Source organism: Cebus imitator, unplaced genomic scaffold (genome assembly GCF_001604975.1).
Source record: "Cebus imitator isolate Cc_AM_T3 unplaced genomic scaffold, Cebus_imitator-1.0 Scaffold253, whole genome shotgun sequence".
Classification (NCBI taxonomy): domain Eukaryota; kingdom Metazoa; phylum Chordata; class Mammalia; order Primates; family Cebidae; genus Cebus; species Cebus imitator.
In genome coordinates, this window is record NW_016107568.1 from 2,940,817 (window position 1) to 2,955,170 (window position 14,354).

Below are 14,354 nucleotides of genomic sequence, written 5' to 3' on the forward strand. Positions count from 1 at the left end.
TCAAATGCCAGTTCCTGTGCTAAATGTTGCATCAGTCAGGGCTCTTAATGGCAGGCAACAGAAACTCTCCTTGGCTGATCTGAGTAGAAAAATCCAGGACTGAAAGGAAAAGAAGTAGCTCATAAAGTTGCAGGAAGAGCCAGAAAGCCAGACATGGCGTCAAAGTCAGGCTGCAGAACAAGTGCAGGGAGGATCCCCTGCCGCTGAGACCTAGACCCCGTGGATGGCACCCAGGATGTTGCAGGGCTTGCACCCCGGATCAACGTACCCTGCAGCACCTCTGTGGGTACTGCAGCTCCAGGAACTCCATCTTGCCAATGCCACCGCCAGAGAGAGCCCTTCTTGGCCTCCATCTTTTTAGTCACTAGCTCCAGATTCAAAGTCTTAAACGAATGCCTCTTCTCTTTGACAGAGCCTAGTCATATGCCTTAGCTGCAAAGGAAGCTGGAAATCCATTAGACACTTTTGTCTTCAGAAATAAGAGGCCTGCCCTCCACCAAGAGCCATAGGAAGTGGAATCCCAGAAACCACAGGAAGCGGTGAAGTGGATGGGCAGCTCACAGCATGCATGCTGCGTGTGAATTATCTCATCCATTCCTCACACTACCCAGTGAGGTAGGTATTGTTATCTCTACTTCATAAATGATGATAATGAGGTACAGAAAGTTTAACTTGTCCAGAGACACGACTCACAGCCGTTAAGTGCTAGACCCAGTCACTTTGAGTCTGACTTGGACTGTCTGACCCCAGAGCCCACTCTCTCAGATCCTGCTCTATTCTTCCAGCAAATGTTGACAAAATGAAATTTTCCGGGCCCCTAAGCTGTGGATTTCAGATCCTGGATTATGTGACCTAAAAGACAGGCCTCCCTAGGGGTGAGGGTCCCTGAGCAGTCAACTGGCTTCCAAGAATGGGCTCCCTCTCATCACCTTCTGATGGCGATTCTCTGTCCAACAGCCAGAGAAGTTCTGTAAGCGTGGCTTGGGGATGGGAGTGGGCAGAGGCCAGCTCGAAGCTACTATCTAGCCTCTTGTTGAGTATTCCTTGATTCCTGCTTCTGTCTTTTTAAATCAGTGGAGACAGGGGAGGGTTACCTCCATCCTCGGCTCAAGATGAAATGCATTCTTCCTTGTTTGTCTCATTCCTTCCCAATGTGTGCACGGTGAACTTTAGTCATGAAGGAAATAACACCGTCCTGTGCATATGCCAAGGTTGCCCAACCTCTACACCTCTGCTCAAGCTGTTCCTTCTACTTGGAATGCCTGTTTCCTTCCCTTCTAGTTGCACCTTCCATCCAGGTGGGAATCAGCTCCTTGGTTCATGGAGTATTTTCTGCTCTCTTTTACTATGGATGGACTTCCTTCTGAATTAGCAGGTGTTTCATAGCTTGGCCTTAACCCTTCTCCTTTTGTTTGACCTAGATTTATCTCATCTTACAAATTAGGTTGTAAGCAGTTTGACTGCAGGGTCTATGCTTCACTCTGATTTGATCTGCACCTGGACAGCACCATTCTTGACACATGAGCAGGCACATGGGAGGGGAGAGAAGTTTGGTGCCAGAAAGAACTGGATTTGAATCCTAACCCAGTTATTGACCTGAGCAAGTTACTTAACCATTAATCACGTCAACATATATTTATTGAGGACCTACTATGTGCTAGGCACTGTACTAGGCACCAAGGATACAATGGTGAGTAAAGAGATGCAGCCTTGGCCGGGCGCGATGGCTCACGCCTGTAATCCCAGCCCTTTGGGAGGCCGAGGTGGGAGGATTGCCTGAGCTCAGGAGTTTGCGATCAGCCTGGGCAACACGGTGAAACCCCGTCTCTACTAAAAACAATACAAAATTAGCTGGGCGTGGTGGCGTGCACCTGTAGTCCCAGCTACTTGGGAGGCCAAGGCAAGAGAATTGCTTGAACCTGGGAGGTGGAAGTTGCAGTGATCTTGCCACTGTACTCCAGCCTGGGGGACAGAGAGAGACTCCAACTCAAAAAAAAAAAAAATATGCAGCCTTTGCCATCATGAAGAAAGATAAATGTTAATCCATTAACCAAGCAATCTCACAAGTGACTAACTGTAATAAGGACAAGCCCCTAGAGCTACAAAAGGGTGCATACAGAGCATTGATCCAATAAGGACAGTGTTGCAGGGAGGTCAGCAGCCACACAGAGCCTGGGTTGTCTCACTTGGAAAATGGGATATCAACCACCTACCTCACTAGGTTTTTAAAAATGGGTTAAATGAGGTAATACTTGCCTTGCATGGCACTTTATTTATTGAAACGGAGTCTCACTCTGTCACCCAGGCTGGAGTGCAGTAGTGCGTCTCGGCTCACTGCAACCTCCGCCTCCCAGGGTCAAGTGATTCTCCTGCCTCAGCCTCCCAAGTAGCTGGGATTACAGGCAGGCACCACCATGCCTGACTCATTTTTGTATTTTTAGTAGAGATGGGGTTTTGCCATGTTAGCCAGGCCGGTCTCTAACTCCTGACCTCGAATGATCCACCCACCTCAGCCTCCCAAAGTGCTGAGATTACAGGCGTGAGGCATCGCACCTAGCCACTTGCCACGCACGGCATTTAGAAATGTTCAGTAAATGTTACCCTAATGAAGGCTGGTAGGTTGGCCAACTGAATGGTCTGATTCAGAAGGAAAGCAGTTAGATGTATGTGAATGCTTCCTGTGCTTGAAGATCCTCAGGACAGTGACTTCCAGACCCATCTTTCATCAGTCAGCTGGGAAACTTTTAAAAAATGCAGACATCTGACCTTCACTCTAGATCTATTAGCCAATCAGAAGTTTCCAGGCAGGGCATCTGTATATGTTTTTAAGTGTTTACTAAGGCAGCCTCAAAATGACAGATTCAGCACACATTTACCATAACCACTGAAGAAATGCAAAGTTATAAAAAGAAAATAAACAACAATCTCCTTCCCACTTTCTTCTCTCTCCTCCCCTGCTTCTGGAGGTGACAAGGTCAACTACCTGGTGTGATTCCTCTTAGCATTCCAGCTCCATTCGGTCACATAAGCATGCTCACAGATAAGCACCTATGCGGGGTTTTTTCCTTGTAAAACTATTCACATATTAAATGTTTTCCTCAGTATCTCGCCTTTTTTCACTTCATAATGTTGCACACACATCTCTTTCAGTTTATAGACACAGGTCCAGCCCTTCTTTTGACAGCCGTATAACATTCTGTAGAATAGAAAGGACACATTTTATTCAGTGTCTGATTGATGGATATCAAGATTATTCTCCTTTCTACAAATAAGCAATAACATTCTCTGTAAAAGTTTTCTTACTTATAGGTGTTTTTATGTCTAAAGCATAGTCTCCAAAGAGTGAAATTGATCAAACGTGCATTTTAATTTTATTTATTTATTTATTTAGAGATGGAATCTCATTCTGCTGCCAGGCTGGAGTGCAGTAGCATGATCTCGCCTCACTGCAACCTCCACCTCCCGGGTTCAAGCGATTCCGCCACCTAAGCCTCCCAAGTAGCTGGGACTACAGATGCGCACCACCAAGCCCAGCTAATTTTTGTATTGTAGTAGAGATGGGGTTTCACCGTGTTGGTTAGGATGGTCTCGATCTCTTGACCTCGTGATTCGCCTGCCTCAGCTTCCTAAAGTGCTAGGATTACAGGCATGAACCACTGTGCATTTTTAATTCTAATAGATACGGACAGATTTGTTCTCAAAATGTTTGTGGCAATTCAAAACACCAGTAAAGCAGGGGACATGTGTATTTTGGAAAAGCACCCAAGGAGATTCTGAAGTGTAGCCCAGGATAAGAACCATTGCCCAGAGCTGTCCTAGATGGCCCCTGGGTTCCTGAAAAGGGGGATCGGGGGAGAAATCTTCACTGAATGAGTGGGCTCCCCAGGGAGGTGATGAAAGATGAAATGGTCCTTATCAGCCTTCCTATCTCCCTCCAGCAGAGGCAAACCCTCTCTCCCTGGGGGAAGTTCCTCCAAGGCCTCTATATAAGACGTCTTTGTGGGAGAGAGCAAAGAAGAACCTGGGCTTTGGGAAGATCTAAAGGCCCAGGACGGTCTCTCATTGGGTGAGTTGCTTTCTCTGCTGTGGTGGAGCTGATAACAGTTTATTCTCCCAGGGGGTCCCTGGCTGTGGCTGACAGTCTCTGGAGGGCTGGCATGGGTCTGCGACTGGCTTTCAGGTTACAAGGATGTCAGCAGGGGCAGCCTTCATCCTCTGCCTTGCACATTTCTTCTGTGAGATGTGAAAATGCCCCTTGGCTGGAGAAGGGAGAGGGTGGAGGACATGGAGGAGGGCATGGGTGGCTTCTTGAGCTTTGAGGAGGGGACATAGCTTCTAAGTCCTGTGTGTTCCTAGGAAAACCAATAATCATTGCTTCTCCCTCCTCTTTTATGTCATAGACTCTGAGGGACCCATTAAGTCAAATATATAAGCCTAATAGTCCCTTCTTTACTTCCAGGACTGAAGGAAAGCCAGCCTCAGCCACCCCTCAGGGTTTGCTGCATTCTGTTTAGAAAGAGGTCCTTGCATCCTGGGTTCTGGAGCATCAGGAGCTGGGCTCAGCATGAGCTTTTCTGGCCCATCCTGATTTCTATTCAGACCTTCTTTTTCTCCACCTCACTCTCACGGTCCCCTAATGGTGTGATTGTGATGTCATATGATATGTGTGTGTGTGTGTGTGTGTGTGTGTGTGTCAATGATAAACTGTGTTCTCCATTGCAGGATAAAGCCAAGATGAAACTCCCCCTACTTCTGGCTCTCCTATTTGGGGCAGTTTCTGCTCTCCATCTGAGTAAGATTTTTGCCTTTAGTCTTTCTTTCTCTATTTTTTTCCTTTCTATAGTAGATGGGGTCAGAGTTACACACCCACCCCCTTCTTTGATCGTCTTCTATTTCTGAATCTCTGTGCCCTTAAAGGGATGGGGACCCTATGACCAGGACTTGAAAGGATTCCTCAGGGCATCTGTTATGTCTGTGGTCTTGGTTCTACTGTGAAATTCCCAATTTTGTCCTTTCTCCATGATGCTTACTTTGAGCTTACTGAGTACACAGCACTTTCCATGCCTTCTCTTCTTTAACTCTCTTAGCATCCCCATGAAGTAGGTGGTATTGTATACCCGTTTTACAGATGAAGAAATGAAGCTAATGGATGATGGAACCAGTACCCAAGCCCATGACTGCCCGACTCTAAGTCCATGCCCTTAACCACCTTGATTTTGTTGGGCACGTTGGGTTTCTCTCAGTTCCAGGTTCCTCTTTCCAGGCAGGGTTGAGCACTCCGATGCCCAGGGCAAGGTGGGAGCTGTCCGTGGTTCCAGGGAGGGACAAGGGGAGATGTGAAGGAAGGACACTTGGCCATCTTCCCTGCCAGGGTCTGAGACTTCCTACTTTGAAAGCCTTTTGGGTGCTAAGACCCTGCCTAAGGATGAGGAGATGCCAGAACAGGAGGTGGAGGAGCTGGAGGCAGAGGAGGAGGGGGGCTCTGGAAGTGAAGATGCCTCCAAGGAAGACGGGGCTGTTGAGTCGATCTCAGTCCCAGATGTAGCAGACAAAAACCTTCCGTGTCCTAAGGAAGAGGACACAGTACAACTGATGGGTGTCCCTGGGCGCCAGACCTGCCGCCGCTACCTCCTGGTGAGAAGTCCTCAAAGGTTTAATCAAGCTCAGGTGAGTGGTCTGTGGCTGAGGCTGAGGTGGGAGCATGAAAGGCGTGTGGGACATGTCCCCAGCATTGCTATCACTGGCTCTTTTCCCCATTGAGCGCCCTGGGGGTGTCAGTAGAACCTGAGCCTCACAGAGGTATTGGGGTGAGAGGGGAGGGCCACCTAGAAACAGAAGTTGCATTTTGGTCTCCAACCTTCAAACGGTTGTGGCAGGGTGGGGGAGGGCATGAATTGTGGGGACTGAAGACTCATGTGAATTTATGTAGGAAGGCTGCCCTATTCTTTGTCTCTTATCCTGCCTTGCAGTTGACTTGCCAGAGGTGCTACCGGGGCAACCTCGTGTCCATCCACAGCTTCAATTTGAATTCCCGAATCCACCTCTCAGTCAGAGGGCTCAACCAGGGTCAAGTCTGGATTGGAGGCAGGATCATAGGCTCGGTAAGACAGGTGTGAGCACCTAATGGGGAACACCTGCTGATCTCAGCCAGCACTCAACTTGGGCAGATTTGCCTGTTTTTCTCCTCTATAATCTCCAGAAGAACCAGATGGACACCCACAGACAAAATTGAGGGGGCTGCCTGGGTATTCAGGGAAGATCCAAGGATTTAGAATTCAGAGGTTTGGGTACAAGTTCCTTTCCATCTCTCACTATCTATGTAACTTGGGCAAGACCATGAGTCTGTTCCCTCATTTCTAGGATGGGTTGGCAACCCCTGCTCTACTTTTCGTTAGAGCTGGAAGGATGAGCCCATCACTGGGATGCATAGAATCTGATGGTGATGATTGCCATGGATCAGCATTTCAGATGACCAGGACAGTTACCATCATGGTCCAGCAGGGAAGGGCCCATTGCCCGGTGGGCAGCAGGAGGAGCTGGCAGATATGGGGCCAGGTCTGCCTCTCTGCCTTCCCTCAGCCCCATCCCCTCTTCCTCTATTGCTTTCTCCAGGGCCGCTGCAGACGCTTTTGGTGGGTTGATGGCAGCCACTGGAACTTTGCATTCTGGGCTGCTGGCCAGCCCTCAGTCCGTGGTGGTCGCTGTGTGGCCCTGTGTACCCGAGGTGAGGTGGGGCTGGGGATGAACGATGGGAAGGCCTGGGAGGTGGGAAGTGCCCCAAGGAGGATGCTAGGAAGAGCCTGACCCTTTGATCAGAGGCTTCCTGGGTCTTTTATACTCCAACTCCATGGCAGTATGTGGGTGGGAGAAGGGGCCCTCCTGTGGGTTGAGTTGGGGTGGACAAGAGGCTGAACATCCCTTTCTGTTCTGCCTTCATAGGAGGTCACTGGCGTCGAGCCCCCTGCAACAGAAGCCTTCCTTTCGTCTGTTCCTACTGAGCTGGTTCCAGCCGGGATTTCAGAGCTGCCCTCTCCTGGGCAGCTGCCGCCCCTCTCTGCTTGCCATCTCCCTCCACCTCCGTGAAATAAAATGGCTTTTACTGAAATTTCTTTTCACCTCTGATTGCTGATCCACTCTGCTTAGCCCTCGTGGAAGCTTCTTCCTTACCATCTCTCCACACACCACACCTTTCAGAGAAGGGTCAGAAGCTATCACTCCTCGAGGAGGAGGATGGAGGGTGGGGTTGGGTCTATGGAGCCTTTTAGAGATGGTGGAATGGGCTCAGCTAGCTCCCTGCATAGAACACCTGATTTCTGGGTCCCTGCATAGGTGTTGCCAGGACCTTTCAAGGTTGTGGGTGGACTCCCAATGGCCCAATTTGTGCCTTTTTACCCAAAGGCCCTTTCTCTTTCTCTCTCCAACCCCAGAACTGTACTTGGTTTGATATGTAAGGAAATTAACATGTCCCTGGGAACAGTCCACAACTCTCGGGAGTGAGTGTACCCCAGTCCCAGGCCCCTCAAGTGGAATAAATCTAACATGTATTGGGCACCGTTTCCCAGTGGCCTGCTGTGGTAGCTGGCCTTATTCCATGCATTTTATGGGCCACCTTCCCTTCCTCATCTGCATTCTCTGCTCCTTCCTAGTGTCTGCAACTCCCAAATAAACACTTCTATGCAGCTCCCTGTCTCAGGACCTCCTTCTGGGAAAACCTGATATAAGACAGCTTGCCACACATCAGATTCTGAATGAGGCCTGAAAATACAAGACATAGTCCCCTGGCACTTGGGATATATGATTGTTTGTAACACAGGCATAAAAACATCTACTAGTTGTTATCACTCATTGAGCACCCACAACATACCCCGTGCTGTGGTAGGCACCTTGCCTCATGTGATCAATAATTATTATCCCTATTTTACAGAACCATGGTTAAGAGAAGTTAGGACCTGTCAAAAGACTTGCCCGAGGCTGAACCTCAAAATGCAACTAATGTTGAAATTCAACTCTGTCTGCTCCAAAGCATGTTCCTTTAACCCTCGTGGTTTTTCAGCTGGAAGTGCTGGCTATTCTCCCCTCAGGATCACCCGGGGATGAAGCACAGAGGGCAGGCAAGACAGACTGTCTCGCTCTTGGGTTCATCTTGGGACACAAGACTCCAGCCCAGCTGGAGGTGAGGGAGCTTTAATCAAGAGGGAGGGAGGAAGGCATTCTCAACCCTTCTCTACTAGGGAGGTCAGCAGAAGAAAAGAATTCAATGGTCTGATGCCATTTTTTCTCCAGAATGCCTCCAATTCATAGAACTTCATATAGGATTGGGGGTTCAGAGAAGGGCAAAACGAAGACTCGGTTTTTTTGGATAGTGGCACAGAGAAGGGATGCTAACTGTCTAAGGTCACACAGTAAGAGGGGAAAGAGACAGGACTCAAACTCAGCTCCGTTGTGGCTATTGCTCCATGAGAATCTGTTGATTTCAGGTGGTGGACTATGGGTTCAGCCCTGTGGTGGGTGCTGTGAGGATGCAGCTGAGGTGGAACTTTCATTCCCTGCCCTATTGGACTTTATATTTTGATGTGTGAAGGCATTACTTCCCTTATTTCAATACTAACCACAAAGAGTAATAATACTTCCCATTTACTAGGTGCCAGGTTCTGTGCTAAATGGTAGGTAAACTTGTCTTGTTCCTCATAAATCTCTGCCACTGTGGGTGTGTGCGTTGACAGAAGTTTGACTTCTAGTCCACAGAGATCTTCTTTGGGGAGGAATATCAAGAACGGTCATGAAGGAGGCTGCAGGGCTCCTAGTAATATTCTGTATCTTGAACTAGACATGTTTACATTGGTGCATTCACTGTGAAGAGTCCCCGAGCAATCCACACTGCAGTGCACTTTATAGGAGCACACTGTACAGTCATTAAACAGTTTTTCTTGGCCGGGCATGGTGGCTCATGCTTGTAATCCCAGCACTTTGGGAGGGTGAGGTGGGTGGATCACCTGAGGTCAGGAGTTCGAGACCAGCCTGACCAACATGGAGAAACCATGTTTCTACTAAAAAATAACAAAAAAAAGAAATAGCTGGGTGTGGTGGCACACGCCTGTAATGCCAGCTATTTGGGAGGCTGAGGCAGGGGAATCGCTTGAACCCCGGAGGCCGAGGTCGTGGTGAGCCGAGATCATGCCATTGCACTCCAGCCTGGGCAACAAGAGTGAAACTCCATCTCAAAAAAAAAGGTAGTTTTTCTTAAAAAGTAAAAATTATGAAATAAGGAGACTGGGCTAATTTTCCAAAATATAGGTTTGTGTGCGGATTTTTCTCTCCAATAAGATGCTAACTAAGCTCTGTGAAATTATCCGAGATTCTTTATTATCGAACCCCTGGAGTTCCTTACACAGTGCAAAGCACAGGGTAGGGACTCAATCAGCACAACACTCTTTGCTTTTTCATAGACAAAGGCCACCCTCACTCCACCCATGTGCCAGGTATAGTTCTGAGACCTTTATTTAAGCTGATCTCACTAGAGGCAAGTCTTGTTATTATCCTTAGTTTATAGATGAGAACACTGAGGCACAGAGGGACTGATCCTGGAACTTGTGATTTTTTTACTTCCTGAACTACAGGGAGGGTACCCTCGCTAGCCATCTTGCCATGAGAGTACAATGAACAAAGGAAAACAGACATATTTATCCCTTATGCATTTGGGGTTGTCCTTACTGCTGTGTCAGATCTTTGTTGGCTGGAGCCAGACCTCACAATCTAAACTAAACCCAGTTGGCTAACAACTTAAAACTTTTCTAAACAGGTAAAAGCAATGGAGAACTGGGATATGCCTGTGAGCACGTCCAGCACAGATATCTTGGTTAAAGTACAAGGACATAGAATGTACTACGTGCCTGTAAGCATGGCATGTTTAACAGCTACATAGGATAGGGCTTAACAAAGAGCTATAAGCACACTTATTCTTTAACAAGAAAGGAAACTTTAAAGAGGAACTTTTTTACTTCCCACAATTATACATTACCCTACACTGCCTCTCAAGATGGCAAGGCCTACCCTCTGCATGATGACAGGATGGACTGAATCTTCGAACAAGAGGCAGAGTTTGAAACCCCTATGAACATAAACGCAAACATTAAGCCAGAGGCTTGGGGTTCCATGGATGCTGAAACAATGTTGGCATCATTGGCGAGATCATCTTGGGGTAACACATCTGGGTGTATCAAAGAAAGCAAAGATTTGGCAGTCAGACAGACTAGGATCTGATGTATCGTTTGTTACTAGTTGTGCAAACTTGGGCAAGTCATTTGCCTTCTCTGAACTTCTGTACTACATATGTAGACTAGAGATGGTAATGTCCAATTCATAGGATGACTTTTAAGGATTAAGTGGTTGTTAAGCAACAGATGTAAAAACTTTAATGAAGCATAGTGCCTGGTCCATGGCAGACCTTCAAACATGTTATTTCTGGTTTTAAATCGGACAGAAAACATCAGTGAGGTCATTGGAATATCTTTGCCCAGGGTTTATATGCAATGAAAACAGGGTCAATGTGAGAGAGGGAATGGTTTGTTTGGGAGGGAGGTTGATGAGAGGAGGCTAGGGAAACACAGCTATTGGGTGATTGAGGGGCTGGGAGCCTACAGTTCAGGCCTGTCTCTACTTGCTGTGTGACCTTGGGCAACTTGTTTAAAATCTCTGAGATGCCGTTTCTCCAACTGTAAAAGGAAACGACAAGGCTGGGCATGGTGGCTCATGCCTGTAATCTCAGCACTTTGGGAGGCTGAGGCGGGTGGATTACCTGAGGTCAGGAGTTCAAGACCAGCCTGGGCAACATGGTGAAACCCCATCTCTACAAAAATACAAAAATCAGCCAGGCATGATGGCAGGTGCCTGTAACCCCAGCTACTCGGGGAGGCTGAGGTGGGAAATAGCATGAACTCAGGAGGCAGAGGTTGTGGTGAGCCGAGATCGTGCCACTGCACTCCAGCCTGCAATACTCAACCTTTTTGGTCATCTGAACCACCGAGTGAAATGGTGCCACTGGCCTGGGCCAATGGATGAGGAAGAATAATGGCAAATGGGGGTCTATGCCTCTGCCCTCCACCACCAGGGAGGTCTCAAGCTTGAAGTCCAGCAACCAGGTTTTTAGGTGCTGGACCTGGCCAGTCCCCCCACAGTCAAGAAGATAAGCTGAGAGTTTGGTCCGTTGGGCTAAGGAGATAGTGATCAAGCCGTTACTCTGCAATCAGGCTCAGAAGTGACTTCTCAGTTACTTCTCCATTTGTGGGTCCCATGGGAGAGGAGAGAAGGGAAGGAATTTTGGTCTTCTCACCCTCTGGGCTGCCTGTCCCTGCTTCCTGAGCTGTGGAGGGCTGGGCTGGAATATGGGGAATAAATCTAAATTTTTTTTTTTTTGAGACAGAGTCTCGCTCTGTCACCCAGGCTGGAGTGCAGTGGTGTGATAGCTCACTGCATCCTCAGCCTCCCAGGTTCAAACAGTTCTTCTACCTGAGCCACCTGAGTAGACAGGATTACAGGTGTGTGTCACCACACCCAACTAATTTTTGTATTTTGTGCTTTTGTAGAGATTTCACCATGTTACCCAGGCTGGCCTCAAACTCCTGACCTCAGGTGATCCACCTCCCTAGGCCTTCCAAAGTGCTGGGATTACAGACATGAGCCACCGTGCCCCGCCCTACAAATCTGCACTTTTTAATTGACGAGGGTCACCCTCCACTCATGTGCCAGGCATAGTTCTGAGAGGAGCCCACAAAGATGCCTCTGAGCTTGGTCACTCACCCTGACAAGTCCACTAGCTCTTAGCAGAGACATCTGGTGAATTCGAGGCTTGGGACCTGCTGGCCTCTCTTTAAACTGCAGTAAATCTGGCTACAGCCTGGTCAGTTCAAATTTTGATTTTTTGTTTTGCATTAATTTCAATTTTTAAGAAATATTACATTAAAATGTTATTTATCTTGAATAGTGAAATTCTTAGTGTCCTCTTACATTTTGTCCTGAGTTGAGAGCCCCCCTGCCTGATTCTGGTCCAGATCCTGGGTGGACAGAAGGCTGGTGGGAGATGGGAGGTGAGGAGGGGAGGTCTGGGTGGGGAGGATGATCTACAGAGTGCTAGAGAGACTTTGTGGAGCTGTGTGTGTGTGTGTGTGGTTGTGTGTGACAGAGTTTTGCTCTTATTGCCCAGGCCAGAGTGCAATGGTAAAATATCAGCTCACCGCAACCTCCACCTCCCAGGTTCAAGGGATTCTCCTGCCTCAGCCTCCCAAGTAGCTGAGATTACAGGCATGTGCCACCACGCCCGGCTAATTTTGTATTTTTAGTAGAGACGGGTTTTCTCCATGTTGGTCAGGCTGGTCTTGAACTCCCGACCTCAGGTGATCCACCCACCTCGGCCTCCCAAAGTGCTGGGATGAGAGGCGTGAGCCACCGCACCCTGGCAGTATGGAGCTTTTCATTACAGCAGCTGCCTCTTTGTCAGCCCTGAAATGATGCTTTGAGGTTGGACAAGGTGGCATATTCTAGATCAGAGATCCTCAGCTGGGGCCATTTTTCTCCCCAGAGAACATTTGGAAATGTGTGGAAACATTTTCGATCATCTGGGGTGTGGGGAGAGGTTCTACTGACATCAGTGGGTAGAGACCAGAGGGGCCACTAAACTTTCTACAACACCCAGGACAGCCCCCCACAACAAAGAGCTATTTGACCTCAAACGTTAATAGCACAAAGGTTGAGGAACCTTGATTTAGATCCACAGCACGGAAAAAAGGACATAGATTTTTCACATGTTAAAGATGCGAGAGCTCACACCTGTAATCCCAGCAACTCAGGAGGCTGAGGCAGGAGGATCGCTTGAACCCAGGAATTCAAGGCTACAGTGAACTATCATTGCACCACTGAACTCCAGCCTCGGTGACAGAGCAGCATTTTGTCTCTTCAAAAAAAAAAAAAGATGAGAAAGAGAGGGAAAGAGAGAAGAGTGAGAAAGAGGAAGGGAGAGAAAGAAAGAGAGAGAGGAAAGAAAGAGAGAGAAAGTTTGGAGTCAAAAAGAGTTAGAAATCTCCAGTTCTTCTACTTCCTATGAAACCTTGGCAAGCTGGGTTTTCTCTGTCTCTGGATCTCACATTTTGCCTCTGTGAAGAAGGGGTGGTCATACATGCCTGATGGAGATGAGGTGAAGATGAGGGTGAGGGATGTTGCATACCATGTCCCTAGAATAGGTAACAGCCTGGGAGCGCTGAGCCTCCCCTTCACCTCTTACTGCCTGACCTCATTGTCTCCCCCCAGGCTCCCTGGGATCTGCACGTCACTTCCTGAGATTCCACCAGCAGGAGGCTACTCCTGGGGTTAAGGCGTATTGTTCAGACTGAGCCACTTTAGGGGGCATAAATAATAATTATGCCTGGACAATGGACATAACATCCAGGCCCTCTGCAGCAAACCAGGGTGTGGGGCACCCATACATGGCAGTAGGCCTCAGGAGGCAGGTCCCTGCGGTCCCAGCAGAGAGTAGGGCACAGAGTTGAGAAGACTGAGCAAACTTTGTTATCAGATCCTTTGTCCCCTACCCTGGCCTGGAGCAATCATCCTGGCCTCTTCCCACTTCCCCAAAAGCCCAGTATAACGGCTGCTTCCGGGCCCCGAAGCCAGAGGCACTGAGAGTGGAGGTCTCAGACTCTTGGAAGGTGAGTTCTCTTCTGGCTGCCCAGGCAGGACCAATTTAGGCCCTGGGAAGAAGCAGCACCCCATAAGGCAAACACCTAGGAGGGCTGTCCTTAGGAACATCATGGCTAAGCAGACCTGTCCCTACAGGGGCAGGAGTCTGGGCTGAGGGTGATACCGGAAAGCAGCAATGGAGGCTGGAAGACAAAGGAGCTTTTGTACCCGAGTTACCCCTCCTGCCGTTCCTGTTCTAGATTCTCCAGCTCAGGGTCTCTTCATAGCAACAGGAGAAAGCAATCTAGTTTGCTCTTCAATCAAACAATTAAACAAACATTTTCTCTATACTATATGCCAGGGGATATACTAGACACATAAAGACAGCCCCAAGAAGGAAGGTGGAGTAGTGTCCTCGCTAAAAGACAGTAGATATGAAATGCTTCCTGCTCCTGCCTGTTCTCCTGCTGGGAACAGTTTCTGCTCTTGATCTGGGTAAGTCTCTTCCTGCCCTCCTCATCCATCTTTCTCTTTTTTCCTTTTTCCTATGCTCCCCTCCCCCTGCTTTTATTGCACTCATGGGGCCAGGACCACAGCCTTCTCTCTCTAGCTGATACAGCTCATCTCTGACAAGATATCAAGATATTCCCTGGACTCAGAACTATAACCTGAACTTTCTTTCTTTC

The 14,354-nt window shown here is 48.3% G+C and overlaps 2 protein-coding genes across 6 annotated transcripts in view; both read left to right on the top strand.

Moving 5' to 3' along the window:
- The first annotated feature begins 3,960 nt into the window (after positions 1–3,960).
- On the top strand, positions 3,961–7,106 carry PRG2 (proteoglycan 2, pro eosinophil major basic protein). 5 transcript variants are annotated; one of them, XM_037728017.1, is made up of 6 exons: positions 3,961–4,070; positions 4,723–4,792; positions 5,372–5,667; positions 5,970–6,101; positions 6,613–6,724; positions 6,940–7,105. In XM_037728017.1, the coding sequence occupies exons 2-6, from the start codon at positions 4,735–4,737 to the stop codon at positions 6,996–6,998; spliced, it is 657 nt and encodes a 218-aa protein (XP_037583945.1). In that variant the 5' UTR covers positions 3,961–4,070; positions 4,723–4,734; the 3' UTR covers positions 6,999–7,105. The 5 variants fall into 5 exon arrangements, with proteins under 5 accessions (XP_037583945.1, XP_037583948.1, XP_037583947.1 ...); XM_037728020.1 differs by having other exon boundaries at positions 5,372–5,634; XM_037728019.1 differs by having other exon boundaries at positions 4,012–4,180; positions 6,940–7,106.
- A 6,441-nt stretch (positions 7,107–13,547) lies between these two features.
- Positions 13,548–14,354, top strand: part of PRG3 (proteoglycan 3, pro eosinophil major basic protein 2) — a 4,729-nt gene continuing 3,922 nt past the window's right edge. The window contains exons 1-2 of the mRNA XM_037728016.1: positions 13,548–13,697; positions 14,030–14,163. Of these exons, the coding sequence (XP_037583944.1) occupies positions 14,103–14,163 (61 nt within the window). The 5' untranslated portion in view covers positions 13,548–13,697; positions 14,030–14,102. The remainder of the gene's footprint in view (positions 13,698–14,029; positions 14,164–14,354) is intronic.

Coding starts and splice junctions, on each gene's coding strand:
- PRG2 (XM_037728017.1), top strand. CDS start 4,735: ATGAAACTCCCCCTACTTCTGGCTCTCCTATTTGGGGCAGTTTCTGCT. Junction 4,793..5,371: donor AGTTTCTGCTCTCCATCTGA/GTAAGATTTTTG, acceptor CTTCCCTGCCAG/GGTCTGAGACTTCCTACTTT. Junction 5,668..5,969: donor AAAGGTTTAATCAAGCTCAG/GTGAGTGGTCTG, acceptor CCTGCCTTGCAG/TTGACTTGCCAGAGGTGCTA.